This window comes from Triturus cristatus, chromosome 12 (genome assembly GCF_964204655.1).
Source record: "Triturus cristatus chromosome 12, aTriCri1.1, whole genome shotgun sequence".
Classification (NCBI taxonomy): domain Eukaryota; kingdom Metazoa; phylum Chordata; class Amphibia; order Caudata; family Salamandridae; genus Triturus; species Triturus cristatus.
Window position 1 is genome coordinate 820,186,494 of NC_140595.1, and position 23,479 is coordinate 820,209,972.

The 23,479-nt window shown below is 52.0% G+C and overlaps 1 protein-coding gene across 2 annotated transcripts in view; it reads right to left on the reverse strand.

Annotated features, from left to right (window-relative positions):
• Positions 1–23,479, reverse strand: part of LOC146782982 (phosphatidylinositol 4,5-bisphosphate 3-kinase catalytic subunit alpha isoform-like) — a 247,975-nt gene that overhangs the window by 113,471 nt on the left and 111,025 nt on the right. For both annotated transcript variants that reach the window (XM_085639316.1, XM_085639315.1), the window contains 4 exons: positions 22,893–23,045; positions 21,351–21,485; positions 20,338–20,459; positions 18,155–18,236 (listed from right to left, as the gene is read on the reverse strand). In XM_085639316.1, the coding sequence (XP_085495442.1) occupies positions 18,155–18,236; positions 20,338–20,459; positions 21,351–21,485; positions 22,893–23,045 (492 nt within the window). The remainder of the gene's footprint in view (positions 1–18,154; positions 18,237–20,337; positions 20,460–21,350; positions 21,486–22,892; positions 23,046–23,479) is intronic.

Below are 23,479 nucleotides of genomic sequence, written 5' to 3' on the forward strand. Positions count from 1 at the left end.
CAAAGCACCCCGACACCAGCAAAAAGTGGGGGTAACCATGAAAGCAGATCCTACTTTCCCACACAGGGTTACTCAAAAAAGCCATTTGGCTATCTGGCACAGCCGATTCTCCCTTTCACGTTTCAGTCATAAACGGAACATCTAAGTGAGGCTCCTCCAGCGAGTTGTTGGGATACAGTGCGTATTTGTAGAGGGAAAGAATATCAATTAGAGCAGCTTTCAAATGCATCCTACCTCTGCTCGAGCTGCCCCCTCTCAACGAGACCATTTTTCCTGTGTAAATGGAGAGTGTTTCTACTGTCCTTACGTGTGTAAAGTTCTGCTTTAGTGCGACCCCCAGACCTTTGCCTGGCTATTCGGTGTGCATATCGAGTGCGTATGTGCAGTGGACGTGTACCACGTGCGTAGTAGCAAGAACCTTCATGTTTGGCGAGAGTGGGAGTGCTGGAACACGTATGATCAATTTTCGATGGCTCCTGGTTTGGGAGGACAAGATGGAGGGTGGATACAGCTTCCTCAGACAGGTGGAGTGTAGTGACTGCCTTCCTGTGGCTGGAGGTTGGAATCCCAGACACTGGAGCGAGGGGGGACAGAGACCGGGCAACCTTGGGAAATTCTATGATGCTTATTAGTTCTTCCTGAGCATTGCCATTTACTAGGCAGCTTCTACTATTAAAAGTAAGAAAGCTTATAGGCAGGGCCTGTCTTTTTGTCTGTCCATGACAGTCAGCCTCCAAGAGGCAGGGGGACATCACCTGGAGTCTGCCCTTTTTGCTGGAGGAGCTATGGGGCTGCTTAGGACCTAAAGACGGTCTACCTGCCTGCCCAGAGCAGAAGGGAGAAACCCAGCGTGGTAAACACAAACATGCTGGCCGCAGAGGGAGTGAAGCTAGTAGCGGATCCATGTCGTGAGGGCCACACAGTCTCCCTGAGTGGTCCCCATAGCAAACCGCGCCAAGGGATTTAATTATAGAGCAACATCGTGTTCTTCAGCGTCCCACCGCGCGACAAAAGACTGCTGCTCTCTGCCAGATTTGGGGGCAATAAAGCAAGAGGAGCCTCCACTGATAGGCAAGCCCTCACCCAACCTGGGAGGCAACAACTGCTGGAGATGATTATCTGCTCACAATCCTGGCCAAAGGTTGCAACTTTCAAGACCGAGCTCCCGACTGCCAAAAAGGAGGGTTGCCACGCTGATCTCCGACCAGTGACTCGTGTGCCACGTGAGGCTGTCGTGGACCCGCATCATCCAATCGTTTGTTAGCGCAGTAGGTTTGCAGAACGCACCCACCAGTGCTACCAAAGATGCACCATCAGAGGAGGTAAAGTAGGGCCAAGCTGTGAATAGGCTGAGAGACTGACCTCGGCTGAACCTGGTACTTTGCCAATATGACATCATAGCGGCATGAACTGTTGAACTGATCTAAACATTAACCAGCGGGAGTCATCCAGAGTGAACTGCGCCTGCGCATAATTCATGGGGAGAGGGTACAGTGTAGCAATTTACTGAGATTTATAGACGACATTGAAACCCTGTCACTGTATAACCCAATAACTGTATCCAGATAGAGCTGTGTCGTATCTCCTTTTCCTGTGAAATTTGTGTAGTGTGTTTTTTTACTAAGATAAGCTCCAGGCAGCACAATAGTTTATTGGGTTTGTGGTTTGTTTATTGAGTTCTGAGCACTTGCGCCCCGCACAGCTGTGCTGAGCATCGGACTGCCGGCACTCGCTGTCTTGAGAGTCAAGTGTGGAAGGGGTTTAATTGGCTCCGTTCACAGAGCAAAGAAGGGCAGACCCAAGACGCCAGCAGCAACTGGGCTCAGCCATCAGGACTGGGTGTCAGTAGGCCCTGTTTTCCCTCTCACCGCCCAGACAATGGGGTTTTCCTGGTGCAATGTATTTGGGAAAATCCCATCGCGATGTTTTCCTGCAAGAATGTAATTGGACTTTGGATGAAAAGTTCCGCTTCAACCCAAATCCGAATTTCAAAGGCAATCGTAATAGGAGCCCAACAGGCGACCTTTCAAGGTACATCTCAAACCAAGGATGCGCATGTAAGGCAGAGCTGGGATGCTGCATCCTTTAGCCAGGCTGAGTAAGTGAACCTCAAACAGGGGAGCTCAGTTGTGGGAGGGGGGGCTGGCCTTTGCATTAGTTAGCTTTCTTGATTGTGCAGCTATTTAGGAGTTTATTTCGGACCCAGCTGCCCGTTACTTTTGGTCCTCCTAAAACTAATCCAGGCTAAACTCTGACACAGAGGCCAGCAGCTTGGCTGATGGACAGTATGGAATGTCTTCCAGATCCTATTGGCCTCCTTTTGATTCCGTTCACATTTCTGATTATTTATGTCTGAAATGCCCCCCACAGGGCAGCTTCCAAGTAGCTTCTCTCATCGCCTTTTATTACCCAGGGTAGCCCTCTGCGTGCCCCAGCATGGCTGCGCTGCTCTCCTGGTTTACCGTTCAGATGGCGGAGATGTGTGTATTCCAGATCTAGTACCAGCTTGTTAAATCATAAATCATATTCAAATACGCTCAGCATCCTGGTTCACACCGTCTTTAAACATATGGAAGAGGTGCACCAAAGAGGGAACCGAATGAGTCCTGGAGTCAAAGAGCAGTGCAGATGCCTGATCCAACATGTAAAGCTACCATTGGCCAGAAGCAAAAAAACACTTTGGAACAAACCTGTCGACTCAATGGTCAGGCAGTGCAGGTATTTGCTGTAGATCACACCCTCTTAAACTCTTGGCCACCAATTAAAATATCTTTGTGCATCGAATTTACAATATAAGAAAGGGACTAAATGAGGCGGAAACACTCACACCCCTCGAAGGGGCAGTTTTCAGTAAGCCCCCCCAGACAGCACTGTTTCTCATGGATACTAGTAAGTGCAGGAAATACACCTTGTGAATATTCCCCAACCACCTCCAGACAACAGTGAACTTCCTTATATCGTTGGGGTTCACTATCAACGTGCCAAAGTCACACCTGACTCCTTCGCAGAAGTTCCCTTTCATCAGAACCATTCTGGATACGGTACAGTTTTGTGCCTTTACCCCCCAGCGCAGAGTCCTGGACATTTGGGCTAGGATTATGGTGTTTCAGCCTCTGCCCAGAATCTCAGGGAATAGGACTCGGAGGCTGGTGGGATAGATGACCTCCTGCATCCTGCTGGTGAAACATGCCAGATGGCCTATGCGAGCTCGGAAGTGGGTACACCACCAGCGGAATCTATTGGATTGTATCCAGAAACTGCCAGAGACCTGCAATGGTAACTGCTGGACCGTGATTGGGTCAGTGGCAGATGCTTCTCCTTACCCCACACACAACTGACAGTTATGTTATGTTATGTTATCAGGAACTTATAAGAGCGCACGGTCACCAAAAGGTTTTATGGCGCTAAACATGAGTAATGTTACATCGTAAGGACTCATGCATAAGCTTGCTCAAATAGCCAAGTTTTGAGCGCCTTTCTAAAACCCAATAGATTATCGCACCTCCTGATTGCTAGAGGTAGAGTGTTCCAGAATTTAGGGGCGAGGTAGGAGAACCTGCAGCCACCTTGACGTTTGCGCTTGAAGAGGGGGAGAGTTAGTAAATGGAGATGGGCAGAGCGCAAGTTACGCAGTGAGCATGCTTAGCAATCATGCAGCTGATGAATTAAGGACTCCTGCCGTGCAGTGCTTTAAAGATCAGATAGCCTGTCTTAAAAGCTGTACGTTGGGCAATTGGAAGCCAGTGAAGTTTAGATAGCCAAGGTCTAGCGGATTGCCAGTTAGGTTGTTTAAAGATTAATCTTGCGGCCTGGTTCTGCACTAGTTGGAGACGTTTAAGCAGGTACAGGGGCAGGCCAAGATAGATGGAATTAGAGAAGTCAAGACGTGAGAGGACCAAGGCGATCACAACTTGTATAAGTGCTGAGTGAGATAGCAGGTGGGCGATCTTGCAAATTTTACGCTGTTGGAGGAAACAGGAAGAGACCACTGCTCCGACTTGTCCCTTGAGTGACAGATCAGAGTTAATGGTAACCCCCAAACTCTTCACAGCGGATGAAGGGTTAGGGGGAACACCTAGTTCAGTCGGCCAGTAATGATGGCCCCACACGGTCTCGCTCTTCCCAGGCAGAACTAGTTCAGTCTTGCCCGGGTTGAGTTTGAGGTGATTGAGGTCCATCCAGCGCTGGATGTGAAGCATGATGGCTTGAAATTCAGCAGCCGAGTCAGGGGAGTCGAAGGTAAAGACAAGCTGAAGATCGTCAGCATCGTTAAAGGTCGTTACCTTTCTATCTTTTAGTGAGTGGATCAGAGGTTTTACAGTTTGACAGGGGTGATGAAAGCTTCACTTCTGGGCTGGGGAGGCCATCAGGGAGGGTGGGGATCAAAGGCCACTGGTCTCTGGCAGAAGCTCAATTCCACATCGGTTCTGTTGGACTTCAGGGCAATTCGCTTGGCGTTGAAGGCCTGCCTGCCCACCATCAGAAGAAGGCTAGTGCGGATGCTCATGGACAACCCTCCCACATTGAAGGAATGCAACAAGCAGGAAGGGGTGGGGTCTTGGCACCTGCCCACTGGTTTTAATCTTTTATTTGGAAAGGATGCAAAATAATCAATCAATCAATCATTGACACTTATAAAGCGCGCTACATACCCGTAGGGTCTCAAGGCGCTGGGGGGGGGGGGGGGGGGTGCCGCTACTGCTCGAACAGCCAGGTCTTCAGCTTCTTCCTGAAGGAGAGGTGGTCTTGGGTCAGGCGCAGGTCGGTCGGGAGGGAGTTCCAGGTCTTGGCGGCCAGGTAGGAGAAGGACCTTCCTCCTGTAGTCGCTCTTCGGATGCAGGGGACGGCGGCGAGGGCGTGGTCGGCTGATCGGAGGTGGCGTTTGGGAGCGTAGAAGTTGACTCGGCTGTTGAGGTAGCTCGGGCCTTGGTCGTGTAGGGCTTTGTGTGCGTGGGTGAGGAGGCGGAAGGTGATTCTTTTGTTGACGGGGAGCCAGTGAAGGCCTTTCAGATGTCCGGAGATGTGACTGGTTCGTGGGATGTCGAGGATGAGTCTGGCTGAGGCGTTTTGGATCCGCTGGAGTCTCTTCTGGAGCTTGGCGGTGGTACCGGCGTAGAGGGCGTTGCCGTAGTCCAGTCGGCTGGTGACGAGGGCCTGGGTGACGGTCTTCCTGGTCTCGGTGGGGATCCACCAGAAGATCTTCCGTAGCATGCGAAGGATGTTGAAGCACGCCGAGGAGACGTTGTTGACTTGCCTGGTCATGGAGAGGGAGGAGTCCAGGATGACGCCCAGGTTTCGTGCATGGTCTGTCGGTTTGGGTGCGGTGCCCAGGGCGGGAGGCCACCAGGAGTCGTCCCAGGCGGAGGGTGAGGGGCCCAGGATGAGGACCTCCGTCTTGTCCGAGTTCAGTTTCAGGCGGCTGGTCGTCATCCACTCGGCTACCTCTTTCATCCCTTCGTGCAGGTTGGCTCTGGCGGCGGCGGGGTCGTTGGTCAGGGAGAGGATCAGCTGGGTGTCGTCGGCGTAGGAGATTATGCTGAGGTTGTGTTTGCGTACGATGGCCGCGAGGGGGCTCATGTAGACGTTGAAGAGGGTGGGGCTCAGAGATGATCCTTGGGGGACGCCGCAGATGACTTCGGAGGCCTCTGACTTGTACGGTGGTAGGCGGACTCTCTGTGTTCTTCCGTCGAGGAAGGAGATGATCCATTCCAGCGCCTTGTCCTGGATGCCGATGTTGCTGAGGCGCCGTACTAGGGTGCGGTGGCAGACCGTGTCGAATGCCGCGGAGAGGTCTAGGAGGATGAGGGCCGCTGTTTCTCCATTGTCCATCAGGGCTCGGATGTCATCGGTGGCGGCGATGAGGGCGGTCTCGGTGCTGTGGTTGGCTCGGAAGCCGGACTGTGAGGGGTCGAGGGATCCGTTCGTCTCGAGGAAGGCGGCCATCTGCTTGTTGACGGTCTTCTCGATGACTTTGGCTAGAAACGGGAGGAGCGAGATGGGGCGGTAATTCTTGAGTTCGGTGGGGTCCGCTGTGGGTTTCTTGAGAAGAGCGCTGAGTTCGGCGTGCTTCCAGCTCTCGGGGAAGGTGGCGGTGTCGAAGGATGTGTTGATGATGTCTCGCAGGTGGGGTGCGATGACAGCGTCGGCCTTGTTGAAGACGTGGTGAGGGCAGGGGTCGGTCGGTGATCCGGAGTGGATGGAGTTCATCGTGCGGATGGTGTCTTCGGTGCTGATCGGGGTCCAGGCGTGGAGGGTGGTGGTGGGGGGTGGTTGTTCGGTCATGGTGTGCGTTGGTTGGTTGTTGAAGCTGTTGTGTATGTCGGCGATCTTGTTGTGGAAGTATGAAGCGAGGGAGTTGCAGAGGTCTTGTGATGGGGTGATGTCGTTGTTTCCTGCGCTGGGGTTGGAAAGCTCTTTCACGATGTTGAAGAGTTCCTTGCAGTTGTGTGCGTTGTTGTCCAACCGGTCCTTGAAAGCTGTTTTCTTGGCGGCGCGGATCAGCTGGTGGTGTTTCCGGGTGGCAAGTTTGAAGGAGGTCCTGTTGTCCGGTGTCGGTTCCCTTCTCCAGACTTTCTCGAGGGCTCGGCAGTTCTTCTTGGAGCTCTTGAGTTCGTCGGTGAACCATGGGGCCTTCTTGCTGCCGGGTCTGCTGGGCGGGGTCCTCAGTGTGGCGAGTTTGTCCGCGCAGTTGTTGATCCACTTCGTGAGGTTGACTGCGGCCTGGCTGGGGTTCGCTGAGCTGGCAGGAGGGTGCTGGCTCAGGGAGGTGGCGAGCTGGTCTGCTGTGATCTTGTTCCAGCTTCTGCGGGCGGCCTGTTTCTGGTGGTGGTGGGACGTCGTTCTCTCGAAGGTGAAGTGGACGCAGCTGTGGTCCGTCCATTGAAGCTCTGTGGCGTGGCTGAAGTTGATGTCTGTGCTGGAAGAGAAGACTGCGTCGAGTGTGTGTCCGGCGAGGTGGGTGGGGGTGGACACCAGTTGCTTGAGTCCCAGGTTGGCGAGGTTGGCGAGCAGGGTGCTGGTGTTGCGGTCGTTGTTGTTCTCTAGATGGAAGTTGAGGTCTCCCAGGAGGATGTAGTCAACGGAGGGGAGGGCATGCGGGCTGACGCAGTCGGCGATGTCCTCGCTGAATTGCGTGCGTGGTCCAGGGGGTCGGTAGATCAGGGTGCCTCTGAGGGTGGTGTTCGGGTTGGTGTGGATCTGGAAATGCAGGTGTTCGGCGCTGGTCAGGGTGTTGTCGGTGCTGGTCGTGAGGCGGATGGTGCTCCTGTGGACGATGGCGATGCCTCCTCCCATCTGGTTGGCGTTGCGGTCCCTCCGGACGATCTTGTAGCCCTCTGGGATAGCGATGGCGATGTCGGGAGCTGAAGAGGAATTGGTTAACTGGTTTCAGACAATAGGAGTACGTTACTTACCTTGTAAGTACCAGTTCATAGTATATAGTGCTGTAGATTCACATGCTTTGCATACTCCTGACATCTAGTGTTTATCTCTGATGTTTGCAACTTGTTTTACTTCAAAAGAAGTCTTTCGAGTCACAAGGTATGGTGATTCCTCCTTTAGTTAGTAATGTGCATGGGCACCAGCTCAATTGTTAGATTGTTTTCAACACAGCAGATGAGCGTAACGATGGAGCATTAGATAGAAGTGCGAGGACCATGCATGAAGGTATATAGCAACAGTTTAAGAGAAATACAAATCTACAACAAATCAAGGCTTCTGGGGAAGTGGGTGGGAGCATTTGAATCTATAGCTCTTCACGCCACGAACAGATGCTTACAAGTCAAGTTACATATTTCGATAGTAGCATGTGTGGCTGTGATGTATATGCTCTGCGTCGACTGTAAAGGAGTAATTCCCCAAACAGAGGCTAGCTGGAGGATGTTGCAGAGGACTGAAACAGAATCCTTAGAACAGCTTTGCCAACGTTTGCTTGTTGGTGTGCTAAGACATACACATATTAGTGTGTGTGAATGTGTGTGAATGTGTGTGAAGTGGACCATGTAGCTGTCTTACAGATGTCAGCTTTAGGTGTGTTTCCAAGTAAAGGCATAGTGACTCCTTTCTTGCACGTGAAAGGAGGCCCTGGAGGGGTAGGCAAATTCCTTTTAGCCTTAATGTAGCAGGTTTGGACACATTTGACAACCCATCTCACTAATCCCGCCTTTCTAAGAGTGTGAAAGCCTAGTTGTGGGAAGAAGACTGGAAGCTCAATAAGGTGGAATAGGGATACTATCTTATGTAGGAATTTAGGGTTCGTTGTAAGCACAATTCTATCATTATGAACCTGAAAGAAAAGCTCTTTCTGGGTGAGAGCCTGCAATTCCCCCATGGACTCTTGGTGTGGGAACCTGGAGGGGAAGCTTTGGCATTTTGTGTTTTGGGGGGGTGGCAAAGAGGTCGATCTCTTGGAACCCCCAATGGCAGAAGTACAGGAGTAGAACTTGTGGGTTGAGTCCCCACTTGTAGACATGTTGCTGCATCCTACTGAGGAGGTCTGCACAATTGTTGTCCGCACCTGGAAGGCACTCCACCAGCAGATGTACACAGCGGTGAACTGCCCCATGCCCAATGCTTTGTGATAAAACCAACACCTGTTGAGAGTTTCACCTTGCCTTTGGAGATAATACAGGGTGGCGATGTTTTTCGGTTTTTATCAATGCCAGTTTGTGCTGATGCTGGTGAAAAAGGGACTTGAAATTTAGCTGGACAACACTCAAGAAATCAGAGACCAAAATATAAAAATCAGACTGTATTTTAATGCAAAGAGCTTATCCCAAAAGAGTCACGAGCAGATTCCGGAAGAGAGCTCTCAATACCTTGTCCTGCTCTTCTGTAGACACATCCTAACCCAAAATCTGAATGCATCCTTGTTGTTTTCACTTTTGACATTTTGGCTACTAAGATCCACCATATTATTCATAGGAACGGGAATTTAGTACAGGAGGATCAAGCTCTAATCGAGTTTCTAATCTCTGGGATAAGCTCGTGCACACAAGGATTAGAAGGGCCATTACCCTAGCAGTGGTTGTACTGTGTGCAAGTTTACATCATCACCCCAACATGTGGTATTAAGTAAAGGACAAGTCTGGTTTCAAAACAAAATGAAGAATTGTAATTTCTGTCATGTTAGTTACAGACTGGAACGCCAGTGTGGTTCACACGCCTGCCATGGGAGAGGTGAATGTCAGGATGCAAGAACGCTTTCAGGACTGGGTCAACTAAACTAGTACATTTCAAACTAGCACGTCATGGTCCCTTGGATTTTAAATAGACTCTGCTTTAATGTCTTGACCAGAGATTTGAAGGGGCTAAGGAGGGTCTGACCAGAAAGGAAACTTGTTGGATTTTTTTCTGAGTAGACTCACAAAACAGGGTTGAATGATGTAGCAGAATGGCCCCGAATGCTAATTAATTCCCTGATTCGTTGACCATTTACTACTTCTACCAACTGACTAAGGGGCTTATTACAAGTTTTGTGGCCCATGAGACAGCCAAATGTGGGGTGAAGGAGTGGTGGTGGTGGTCCGGGTATGCCACACAAGTGGTCTGCCATATTACAAGTACAGCAGTCAGACCTCCAGAGAACTGCCGATCCCCGGCAGTGGCACGGCGATATAGGGAAGCAATATGCTTGACGGTGCCACTGTGGCACCACCAAGCATATTATGAGTTTCCCTCCTGCCAGCCTTTTCATGGTAGAGAACCTGCAATACAACTGCTGGCGGTGGGGAAAGAATAAGTGGGCCCTACAGGGCCCCCTACTGCCCCTGTGCAAGGGTATGCATGAAGGGGGCACATTTTGTGCCCCCCTGTGTGTATACACCCCCCTTTCCTGCACGGCATGGACATCACATTCCATGCCGTGCAGGAACGGCCTTTGACGCTTCCATTGCGGTGCCTTCCTTATAGGCACCACCATAGGACCGCCTCACGGCCCGCCAGACAACAAGAAAACTTGTAATCTGGCGGGCGGTCAGCTTTGTTGGTGTATATATTGCTTCTTCATTTTTATACACTTTACTAATCCGTTATTATTTAATCTTCAAAGCAGTTGCGGACCCCTGACACAGCTTTGCGGACCCCCAAGGGTCCCCGGACCAGAGATTAAGAGCTACTGGCTTCAGATGGTCATTGCAGAATCCCTTGGCCTAATTATGTGTCATCACCGCTGCACTCTCTCGGTCTGGAAGAGCTGTGGAATAATCTAAGAGAGGATTGATTGATCACTACGGATTACGTAAAAGACAAATATTGGTTTTATGTGGCAGAAAGACAGTATTCTAACCCTAGGCAGGGACGACTCGCTGTCCTCTTCCTGGACTTCAAATGCGTATCCAGTTTTGACCTGTTCCTAGATGCCATCACGCAAGCCATATCCAAAAAAATTTAAGTCAAGTTTAGGTATGGGATGCTGCCAATATAATAGGTTTTGTAGCAAATCTATAGGCAACTCTCTTGCTTCTAATAAATGTCCAGTTTTTGGGGATGAACGGAAATCTGAGACACACGTGTTGTTTTTATGCAAAGCCCATATTCAACCTCGCAGGAAATGGATGACTCCTATCTGCCGTCAGACTGTAGAGCTCCCATGTGAATCAGCTCTAAAAATATTAAGATAAGATCCAAGAGAAAGGACAGATTTTAGTTTAGCCGGGCTTTCACTTCTGTATGGTTCCTGAGGAAGAAGCACTGAGACAAGGAGGATGTAGAGGGTTATGATCAATTAAGTATTGTGGATTTTATGTTTAAAACGTTTTTATTGAGACAAAACAAACCATGGGGGAGGGGGACAGGAGGCAGGATACGTGGAATACAGTCAAAGAAGAAGGGATGCATCTCCAGAGGGTTGGCAATAGGTGAAGCGTTGGCTCAGAGGGAAGAACACAGTAAATGAACGCTAGAATTACAAGCTGTGGAATCCCACGCGCGTATCCGACACCCAAAAGCAGAGCAATAAAACCCCCCCCAATCAACCCCTCAACAGAACACAGTCCCCCCCCTCCCATCCCCCATCCTCCCAGTACAAAAACAACAACACTCCCCCCTCCCCCCGTCCTATGGTCCCGCAGCAAAGTCGCCCTAACCAGGAAGCCCCGCACAGCCCCCCCCCCCCCCCGCCGGGGGTCCCCATCTCACATGTAAGCTAGTCCGCCGGGGTCACCGGCGGCCGCAGCCTGAGAAGCCTAAGATACCTCGGGCAGGTGAGCTCCCGGAATTCAGTGGACAGCAGCGCTAGAAAGGGTTGCCATAGCTCCTCAAATTGGTCTATCTCCCCCGCAACCGTAAGCGACAGCTTCTCCATCCCCAGCACATGCCAGAGTCTGTGCAACCAACCGGTGATGGAGGGGGCGGTGGATGTGCGCCAGTGGATCAGAATGTTCTGAACCGCAGACCCCAGCGCTATCGCAATCTGCCTGCCCCTGCGGGACTTCAGTGGGTACATTAGGTCATTGGGGAGGCCCAGCAGGACATACGCCGGGAGGCGCGGCAGCTCTATGCCAAAGTGCTCATCCACCTCGTCCAGAACTTCCTTCCAGTAGGCGGTCAGCACTGGGCAATCCCATAGGATGTGTGTAAGGGTACCTTCCTGCCCGCAGCTCCGCCAGCACCCCTTGTCAGTGTGTCTATGCATTTCATACAGTCTCTCCGGGGTGTAGTACCAGTATGTGGACACTTTAGTGAAGGTTTCCGTAAGGCCCGTGTAGTATGCAGAGTGCCGCGCCCGATACGCAATTTTGTCCCATTCCTTGTGGCTGAGTGTCCTACCCAATTCCCTGTGCCAACGCTCCCTCCCCGGATTGTAGTAGTGAAACGGCGGGGGTTGTAGGTGTTTGTACAGATCAGTGATCAGTTTAGCGTCGGAGGTCCGAGTAGCCAACCACCGCTCATACGGTGTAATTGGACGGGCAGCGGCGGCACGCACCTGAGGCTGGAGGGCCCAATGCCGAACTTGCATGTAGCGCAATCTGTCCAGCTCCGTCAGGCCGAACTCCTGGCGGAGTTGCTGAAAAGGAACCACTCCTTCCGGGCCATAGATCTGGAAGAGTGCCCTGCAGCCCGCCTGCACCCAGTGGGAGAAAACCCCCGGCTCCATCCCAGGGGAGAAGTCCGGGTTGCCCGCAATGGGCGTGAGCGGCGAAGGGAAGGTGGTAAGGCCCCGGGCCTCACAGACCGCGTCCCACACACGCAGGGGGACCCGCGTAACAAAGGAAGCGTAAAGATTAGCGGGGCGGTGCGCGCGGCGCAGGAATGGAACCTCTTGTAAGGTGCGGCCCGCCACTGCCTGGTCTTGGAAGAGCCAATGTTTGTCGGACTCCCACCTGCTCCACTCCACCAGATAGCGGAGCTGTGCCGCCTGAAAGTACTTACGGAGGTCCGGAATGCCGAGACCCCCCGCTTCCGGAGCAAGCGTGGAGAGGACCCTCTTCATGCGTGGCCTGCGGCCCTGCCAGACAAAGCGGGAGATGTCAGCCTGCATTTGTCGTATCCAGCCCACCGGGGGTTGGAGTGGAAGGGCCCGGAAAAGATATAGTATCTGGGGCAGCACCGTCATTTTGACCGCCGCGATTCGCCCCAGCCAGGACAGCAGGCCCTTGTTCCAGCGGCCAAGCTCGTCCTTGATCTTCCTGCTGAGGGAGGCATAATTGGCCGTAACCATCTCCGACAGTGTAGGCGCCAGCAGAATCCCCAGATACGGCACCGTGGACGAGGACCACTGCATGGGGAAGAGCCGTTGAAGATCCCTCCTGGTTTCCGCAGCCAGGGACACGTCCAGTGCCATCGACTTGCTCATATTCATTTTGAAGCCGGCCACCCCCGCGAAGGCGTCCAACTCTCGGAGGCAAGTAGGCAGCGACCTCCTAGGGTCGTCCAAAGTCAGCAGGACATCGTCCGCATAGAGACTGACGGTGTGGACGTACTGGCCCATCCGGACCCCGACAGCATCCGGATTGTCACGAATCCTCTGAGCAAACGGCTCCATGTAGAGGGCAAACAGGAGCGGCGAGAGAGGGCAGCCCTGCCGCGTGCCGCGCTCGATGGCAAAGCTACCAGAGCTACACCCGTTTACCCGCACCGACGCTGAAGGATGCTTATAGCAATTAAATACCATGGTGCGGAACTTATCGCCGATTCCCAGTTTCTTAAGGACCCGCTCAAGATACGGCCAGTGAACTCTGTCGAAGGCCTTCTCTGCATCAACGGACAACAACATCCGCTCCCCCGAGATCCTTGAGGCCTTCTCCAGAACATGTGTCACCCTCTTGGTGTTGTCAACCGTCTGTCTACCGGGCACAAAACCAGCCTGGTCCGCCTCCACCAGGTCGGGGAGGTGTGGACCCAGCCTGGCTGCGAGAATCCCCGTGTACAACTTGAGGTCGACATTTAGGAGAGAGATGGGCCGGTATGAGCCGCAAAGGGCCCGGTCCTTCCCAGGCTTCGGGATTACCGCGACCGTCGCCCTCAGGAGATCCGGAGGGATGGCTCCCGGTGCGGAGAAAGAGTTAAACAGCCGCGTAAGGACAGGGGCCACGGCCGTGCAAAAAGTCTTGTAGAATAGCGACGTGAACCCGTCCGGGCCCGGGGCCTTGCCATGTTTCAGCCGCGCAATAGCTGAAATCACTTCCTCCACATGGATGTCCCGCTCCAGGTGGTCAGCCTGAGCCGGGTCCAGTACCGGGAGGGTCACCGACTCCAAATAGCTATCGGTCTCCCGTGGCGGGGAGGGCTCCTCAGCATACAGCGCCTCGTAGAAGCCGCGGAAAGACTCCGCTACTTCCGCGTCCCCGGAGACAACCCCCCCGTCCGCGCCCACCAATTCTTTCACGACGCTGCGCTGTTGCGCGACCCGGAGCCGGTGTGCTAGGAGCTTGCCACATCTGTCCCCCCCAGTGTAGTAGGCATGTTTCAAACGTAAGGCGGCGTACTCCGCCCTATCAAGATCCAGAGCCGAGAGGAGCTTCCTCGCTGCCTTCAACTGCCTCCAGACCCTCGGCGCTCCCGTACGGCGGTGGACCTGCTCAAGCTCCCGAACCTGAGCCGTCAACTCATCCCTCTTCAGTTGTCGCTCCTTATTCTCGGCTGCAGAGATAGAGATGAATTCCCCCCGTAGGACGGCCTTCAATGCCGCCCACTGTGTCGCCTGCGAGGTGTCAGTGTTGCTATTGTGAGTGAGATAGTCCTGTATGACCTCCCCGATGCGTTGCACCACCGATTTTTTGTGTAGAAGTGTGTCCCGGAGGCGCCACACCCCCCGAGAGGGGGAGGCCGCCGGCCACTGGAAAACGCCGATAACTGGAGAGTGGTCAGACAGGGTCAGGACCCCGATGTCCGCCGCCGTGGCAGCGGCACGCATCGGTCCACTCACCAGGAGGTAGTCCAGCCGTGAGTAAGTGCGGTGTGCGTGCGAGAAGAAAGAGTAGTCCCTATCCGTGGGGTGCAGGGAGCGCCAGAGATCATGCAGGTCCATGTCCGCAATTCGGGCCTTCCCAGCCTGGGACAGTTCCCCCGTCTGCGGGAAGCGCTGCGCCGATCTGTCCATCCCAGAGTCAAAGACAATGTTGAGGTCTCCGCCCAAGATAACGTGTCGGTCCGGGGAAGCAGTGACATCCACCAGCGCGGAGTCTAGGAAGCGCTCCTGGTGCTCGTTTGGGCTATAAACGGAGCCAACCGTAAATGCTATGCCTCCCAGGCTCATGCGATACGCAAGGAGCCTCCCCTTCTGTTCAGCACACTTATGCAACACCTCCCCCCGAAAGGAGCTCGCTAGGAGAATGGCTACCCCTGCCGTCTTGTTCGCTGCCGAGGAAAAGAACTGGGTGGGGAACTTAGCAGAGCGCATCCTGTGGCAGTCTCGGGGCAATAAGTGTGTCTCCTGCAAAAGGCAAATGTCCGCCTGCGTCCCCTCCAGCAACGACAGGATCGCCCTGCGCTTCACCGGGTTATTCAGACCCTGAACATTAAGGGTCACTACCTTTAGGCCCGGCATTCCTCGCAGGGATCGGGAGCGCCATGCAATGGGTAGGGAATCAGCGGGTGGGGCGCGCGGGGCCGCAGCGCGGGACAAGCCAAGACAAAGCGGGCAAAGACAACATCGGACGGGACCTTCCCAACCCCAAAACAACCCCCTCCCCCACCCAAAACACAACCTTGGCAACTAGCCATCCCCAAACTCAAACACCCCATAGTCTCAGTCAAGCCCCAAAACGGGCAAGTCCGTAGAAAATAGCAAAGTGGACGTCCAGCCACTCACCTCCGCCCGCTCCCCCCCAACCCCCCCGCCCCGTGCCAAGCATGTTAAGAAGCTAAAGACATCTCCCCCCGGAGTGTATGTTAGGCCGTCAAGGCCACGCTAGAGGAGCCGATCGAGTCCCCGGCCGCCGCCCTCAGGGCGTCTGCCATGTCCGCCCTAATGGTAGGGGAGTCCGGGCGCCCTGCACTGGTCGCTGAGCGCCGCCTCGATGACCTCCGCCGATTCCGTCCCTCCGAGGACCTCCACGACGGCGTAGCTCCCTCTTCCTCCGCTGCCGTGAGCCCCAGGACACCACAAATGTCTTGCAAGGAGCGTAGCTGATGCAATACCCCATTCCACCGAAAAATCAAGCGGAAGGGGTGACCCCAAGAGTACGGCGTCTCATGCTCGCGCAAAAAGTCAGTGGCAATCCTAAAGGACCTGCGTTTCTGTAGAGTGATGGCAGAGAGGTCCTGGTACAGCGCCACCGGCCGATCCCGAAAGGTCAGGGGCTGTTTCCTGCGGGCTTCAGCCATGATACGCTCCTTTAGTGGAAAGTCGGGCAGGAAGGCCAGAATGTCCGGTGGGGGTGCCGATGGCTGGCGCTGGCGGCCAACCCTATGCGCCCTGTCGATGCTGATGGGAAAGTCCGCGGCCTCCCCCAGGATTTCTCGGAACAGGGCCCGCAGATAGCCCCCCAGATCGGACCCCTCATCCGCAGTCGGCACGCCACGCACTCGGATGTTGTTCCTCCGAGATCTGTTCTCGAGGTCCTCAGAGTGGGCCTGGAGCTCCACACACTGTTCCCGGAGGCGAAGAACGTCCTGCTGGAGGTGGACTATCTCCTCCGCTCGCTGTTGGCCCTCCGTCTCCACCGCCTCCACACGATCACCTAGGCCCTCCACCTCTCTGCGCACTTCTCGGACCTCGCTGGCCACCTCCCGCTTCAGTGTCTGGAAGTCCTCCCTGAGGGAGCTAAACAGTTCCTCCATGAAGGCCCTCGTGACGGGTGGCTCCCCTCCAGTCACATCCGCCGGAGCCCGGGAGGGCCCCGGCGAGGGCTGTGTCCTGTCCCGCAAGTGCTGGGCCCTGCCAAGCATGTCCGGCAGAGTACGGTCCCCTTTCTTCGGGCCTCCTTTCCCAGCCATCGTCAGCTCCGCAGTCGGGCCCCGATCCAGGCGCCCCAGAGATGCTCAGCCGCCGGCAAGCACTCGGGCCGGGGGATCCCCCACAAGTGAGGTCGCTGCGTCACAGGTGACAAAATGGCGGCCGAGCCCGGTCACCGTCAGCCGCAAGAGCTAGCGTGAGACAACCAAGGGGGCCGCAGCGAGGGGGTCCCAACAGCTCATCCCTCCGGTAGTCAAGACAGCAATATCGGGAGGTCGTGTGCAGCCAGCATCCAGGGCTCAGCGGAGGTCGCCACCACTGCTCCTTCGGGGACAAAATGGCGGCCGGGCGGAGCAAGCCACACCGACTAGGCCCGGCGACACCCCCGGGGCCTCCGAGGTGCCCCGCCGTGAAATAAGTTCCACCACCGGCCCCCGTTAGTCACGCACAGGGGGCCAGATGATCCGGCCCCAACAAGGAGTCCGCCGTACCTCGGCTAGGGGTCAGGGCCTCCGCAGTGCCAGGTGTCGCCGTCACCAGTCCGAGTGCCGGGGCACCCGTCCCAAGCCCTCCACACCGTCGGGCCCCTTCCCGCCAGGCTCCTTCAGTCACCGTCGAGCGGCGGGCCAGATCCCCTCCAGACCGCAGCTTTCAGCACCAGGCCCAACCGAGGCGCCCGGACAGCTCTCCAATACGCTCCGCCCCTCGGGCTCACCGCCGTCGTCCCCTGATCTCAGACGAACTTTTGGGGGGGTTCCCCCGGGGCGATCCGGACCAAAACAGCACCGATGTGTGCCCCTGATGTTCCGCCACGCTCCTCTCCCGCGCCGAGCCTCAGCGGGGGGAGAAAAGCATAACAAAAAGGCTTTAGCTTGGCCGGGCCGGAGGAGCTACGGGAGGAAGCGTCCGCTCACCCCGCCATCTTGGCCACGCCCCCAAGTATTGTGGATTTTAAACATTTTTTAATACCTTTCTTTGCTTTCTGCAATTTATGGAAGTGATCATTGACATTAAATGATTGTACTTGTTTAATGTATTTTTGTTTGAAGCTGGTGGTTTCCCACATAAACAATATTTCACTGACTGCAATACTGCACGTTTGTGATAAAGTTTGCATCACATGTTGTTTGCTTGTTCCATACATAATGTCCCCCAACTGGTTTGTTCCTTGTGCTTTAGTTGGTTTGTCCCATAGCTCTGTTCTCTGTCAGGTGGTGTTATATTCCCTTTTCATTTGAACCCAACTAGTCCATTTCTCAACTAGGAACAATAACTTTGTTAGGACAGCACTCTCTCCTTGTGAATCCAGCACCAAGGTGGGGAACCCTGCACACACTCCTGAGGGGCGATGATACCTTTTGATCTTTGTTTCATGGCTCAAGATGGCTCTTCCAAGAGGATGTCATGGTATCGACTCCAAATTACCGTTTACGTGGTGGCAAACCCCTGCTACATGCTCAACAAGCAAACTCACAATTCAACACTCCTAACAGGCTCCTGATGTGTCTACTTGACAAATGTAAAGGCTTTCTAAACAAACTTGTGCAATTACACCCCACTCGCAGTATTGGCTAGATACGGTGACTTGGTCTGAAGACTCAGACAGCACAGACTTACTCAACACCCATATTAAGTCCACCAAAACACAGCAACACTTAACGCATGCTCAGCCAGTGCACACTTGTACACACAGTACATTTCACAAGTATGATCTCGGTCCTGTAAGCAGTACACAGATACGTGGTCTCCCACTTAGGCAGCAGGCTCATAGTCGCCTGTGCGGAGCTCGCGTCAGCCACACATGCATCCATTACATACCTGTGACACCTCGTCCCTGGAGTTCCATTTCACAGACAGCAGCAGTTTGGGGAGCGTCTCTGGGATATTAACACAATATTGCCTAAAACAAGGTTGAGAAATGAAAGCTATATTCTTTACTAGATTACTCATTCTTAAATACTGTAGAGAACACGTAGAGTGAACAGCATGCACACTGACACAAATATATAGGGAACACAGACTACTTGACACATTGATGCATATGGTAATAACACCTATAGCTTTCTGAAGCAGTTACTGAGATGACTATAGGCCAGGCAGGTCACAGATACTCATGTATGGCTACACGTCTCCGTGGCCAAACAGGGATGTGGGGTGCATGCACAAAATGAGTGACCGCACGGAAACATTTCCGAGTGTAAACCGGAGGTACACCGACATGCCACGAAGGCACATATACGGGTACACACCTGAGTGCCCATAGAGAGGGGTACGAGGCTGACATGGAGATGACTGAGGAACATACTTATTGGTGGTCAGCGAGACTAAGGGGTTTATGCAGCATATTACGTACACAAGCAGTTCTACTTGTTGGTGATCATATAGGAAAATGAAAGAATAGCAAATTGAACATGGATATCTTATCTGGTACTCAAGCGAAGGAATCCAGTGCTGATGCAGAACACAGAAAACTATGCTCAGACACAATACACGTCCCCCAAATTCTAATACTGCTGATTCATCCCAGAAGAGACCCAGAAATTAAATGATCATTGGAGATGCTGCACACAAACTCTCTGGTACTCATGGAGTTGGGGGGTCACAAATAGAGAGAAAAAGTTATAAACCGTGTTGTCTTTAAACTTGAATGCCATTAAATGATTTGTAAATTCAATACTAAAATGCTCAAAATGTATGGCATCAAGATTTGAATTCAGAGCTACATTAACAAAAGTGGGCTCACGTCTAATCCAGATAATGCTCCTATTTCCTGTTCTGTTCAGTGGTTTATTCTCTCTTCACACCCAGACCAGCGCAAGGGCTCCTCTATGTCTTGCTTCTGCATTTTGGACCAGGGCACATTCCTTTAGACTGAACGCAACTGAAGTCTCTTAGATGTAAAAAGTCATTGGTGGGGTATCTGTGGTGGCGTGGCCCCTTCTTCGAAGGAGCCATAGTTGGAATAGTACTTATTGAATCCCCCCCTCGACCACCCCAAAGGTAGGTCATCCGTTTCAGGGCCCTTAAAGGGCACAAACTCAGCCTTAAGAGTTATAGGTGAGGCAGTTTTACATATAAAGTAGTTTTCTGCACAAGGTGTGAATGAAGGCACTCTTTTGTGAGGGTCATCTGTGAAGGTCTTTTGTTAATCCCTACAATGCACAGGACTTTTGACTGACCATGGAAGAATTTTCATCCAAGGAGAGAAAATGTACTCTCCACTCATCTGGAAAACCGAAGCAACTTGAGGAGCCCGTGGCCATTGCTGGGTGCGGCAACATAATATTCCAGGGAATCAAATATTAAACAGGCAATCCTCTCTTGTTTAGATGCAAGCAGGTGAATCTATGAAGGATCACTTACTGGCAAATGTTTGTTCCTGCTTTGTGAGCACCATCAGCAGGACCTACAGTTCCTCTCCATACTGGTTGTGATGCAACAACCCAGTAGTGAGTGCTCTGGTTTGTCTCTAAGCCCTGCTATATGTGCTCGGACAAAATCTACCCATGGGTTCAATCTTTCTCTGGGTTTCAAGATCTTCAAATTAGGGCTGAGAAAGCATCCTCCTGGTGTTAGCAGCAATAGAAACAGAAGTGACTTACCAACTGTGCCCCATCAGAACATTCATGCAATATCAGCAGAGCCTGGATCCCTACCTCGCATCCACCTATACACCCAACCTCACCACACAGCATGTGCAGGTGATCAAGTAGCATCTCACACAAAATAAATTGCTAGGCCCTACGATTATAAGTTTGCACAATCACTAAGCCTCCTCCATGCTCAACAGAACAGCAGGGCTGTGCCACTGAGATACTGATACAGTCAGCATCTGTTAAGCACTGCAAGACCACAAACTGAAAACAGCAGAGAATACCAATACAACACCCCCTTGGACAGACTCCAGTTTCAGACTGTTTAACGATATGATCCATCATTAGGACACACCCAACCATATCTCCCTGCAAGAACGACATACAGACACGCACACACACACACACCTGTGCCTCCAGAGGAAGTCCTTCTCCTGCTCAGTTATCTCCCACAGCGGGTCCCGGTTGCAGATGTTTCGTAGTTGTTCAATTTCATTTTCCATTAGACTGTCTCTCACCAGGCGGTTGCTCTGTGAAAGGACAGAAAGTTGACTTGTAATCATCACTATTGTCTGTCACAGACTGGAATCAGGATGCAAGAGCAGAAATGCAAGTCGGATGTTTCTGTCCCAGTGAACAAATCCAACACTTCATCAGCGATGCATTTTAGTTTCAGGAGAACAAGGTGCATTTGATTCTCCTACAGGTGCTACCTCTTGGTGGATCCATGAGTCTTCCTGCCTATTTACCCGTGTGCATGTCTCACACTCAGTCTCTATGGGTCTCCTAGCTTGTTCATGGATAACTCCGACAGTGCCTAATGGACCGGTCTCTCATGTTCAGTTAGTCTGTATCCGCCCTTCATCCCTATAAAACCTTTTTTATAAAAGGTACCAGGGAAGCAACAGGAAGAAAAGAGAGCAAAAGGGCACAAGAGAGATTCACAGGAACAAAAAGGCAAAACAGAAGGGAACGTCTTTGTCTGTCGCCCAATGCCTTCTTGTCTGCTCAGGGTCTTCTCTCGGTCTTTACATCACTTAGCCTACCACAATGAGTATCCACGGTTCCTCTCTCCCTGTGCCCCTGGGTCCCATCTTACGGCCCCTAGTCTTCTCCTCACCAAACATAGGCCTTGAAGTATCCCAGGTTGTTAGGTTGTCCAGAGGGTCTTTTCTGGTATAACAGCCATGCAGTAGCTGCCTGCGAGACCCTTACTCTGTCTTTTTTTAGGTAGCGCCATCTCTCTCTGTTTCGGTCTCTCACACTCTCTCGCTTACAGGATCGCTGCTTCAATTTCTTGGGAAGGGGATCTGGTCTTTCCTGCTACATTTCATTATCCTTGCTCAACTGTCTTTAGGTCTTTTTTCTCCAAATGACATTTACCATCTTTGATTTAGATGTGTTTTCCCAAGAGCACTTACCACCCCTAGGAGAGAATAGTTCAGCCCAAGTTCCCTGCTCATACTCCAGTTTGCATGCTCCTCTATCTGTGGGGTGTCTGGAAACTTCACAGCATGACCCAACCAGCTGAACTCCAGCTCCAGACAGGGTGTTTCCTGAAAGGAATAAAAGAGACCCACACAATGTGATTAGTTCAGCTACAGGCACATTGTGCAGAGAACTAATCTTAAACTCCCATCAACACATAGTACATGAACAGGTTGGTCATTTACAGCAAAAATATAAGATTCCAACTAGCATGACTGGTCCTTACATAAATTTAAAAACGCAAAACACCAAAACACGATAAGTCAAACTCCAGTCATGATGTCTCTTGAAAAATGTAGAAGACAGAACCCCCCGCTCCCCCTGAAAAAAAGTTTCTAATAGTACGCAAAGATTAAATCCTCACCATTGTGACTAGTCGAAGAAAGTGTGTCTCCTGAAAGAACTTGAAACCAGACCTTCGCTCAAACAACATGATAAGTTCATCTCATGACATACTGTCCCCAGGAGGAGAATAAAACAGACACCCTGACACGATTAGTCAAGTTCAAGCCCTGGCAACATTCTATAAATAGAAGAGAAACTACCGCCACCTCATTAGTCCAACTTTAGATATGGTGTAATTTGTAAAAATATTCAAGACCACCCTCCTGCGAGACTTGAACTCTAGATACAGCACCACTTGCAACAATAGTCGACTAAGGGCCAAATCTATAATCTGGCGGGCAGCCCGTTTCTCCACCTGGGCAAAGGAGTTAATTACTCCATCGCCCTGAGGGATGTGTTGTCCGCCAGATTTAGAAATGACCGCCAAGCAGGTGTTCATTTAATTTCTTAAGCAAAAACAACAGTTGATGGACAGAATGCAGAACAATGTCATACATTCACCCCAGTACAGAGATCTGGGCCTAAATCCATAGTTTTTTTGCTCACCATGCCATTCCAGTTTGAGCATACCCGTCCCACTCCGGGTGACAAAAGCAAAAACAACAGTTGCTGAACAGAGTGCAGAACATTTCTTAAAGCATTGTCGGGAATGGTCATCACAGTGGTTCCGGTCAATGCTTTTTGTATTTTGGTGCAGGGTTCCGGCAACATGACAGAGCCCTGAACCAAACTGTATTCTTTTTTTTATTTTCAAAAAGAAAATCCCAAACCGGGATTTTCTTTTTGAAAATAAAAAAGAAAATGCTCCCTCTCCAATGGCGAGGGGAGCATTTAGCAGTTTTCACTACCCCTTACCACCAGTGTTTTCCTGGTGGTGACAACTGACCTCTAAGTCCGCCCATCTAAATGAGGTGGGCGAAATCAGAGGTCTGCCTCAGATGATCCTTATTCCACAGGCCCATTGAGGGGGTTTAATCACGGTGGAGGAGTAGTCGCCGCTTTGATTAAACCAAAGGTCCGCTCGTATCTAAATTTAGTGAGTGGACCATTATGTTGGTCGTAAGCATTCTCCATCAAGTCTACATTAATCCAGTTTCAAAAGCACTATTCATGGAAATGGTTCCACCTACCTTGTTGGGGTTAGAGCCACTGACCCCAATGGAGTTCAACAAGTCTTCCAGCCCATGGGGCACTGGCCACAAATTCAGTGCAACCTTGCCCACCACCAATGTGTCCTTGTAGTCCAAAAGGTTAATGTTTCCCCAGGCCAGTGGGCAGTGCTCCTGCAACAGCAAATTAGAGGGTTCACTCAAGGCAGAAACCTAGCACAAAGGTCCTTTTATCTGGCGATATAGGACCACGGAAAACTACGTTAAGGGTTGATAAATGAACATGACATGGCATACAAAGAGCCTCTACAGCTTTAATTGATTAGTGCGTCGTCAGAAAGGAATATGCTACTTACCAGTATGCATCTGTTCTTGGCATGTAGAGCTGCAGAGTTGTACACTTAGCATAGATCGCCATCTGGTGTTGGGCCCGGATGTTTGCAGTTTGTTTTTGTTGTTGGACAGTCTTTGGAAGTCACGAGTTTGGTGACTCCTCCTTCGGTCCGTACTGCGCATGGGCTTCGGCTCCATCCTCAGATTGTTTTTCGCCAACAGGGAAATGATGGAGCGTAGTAATAACAGTGAGAAACCCATGTGTGTTGTATCTA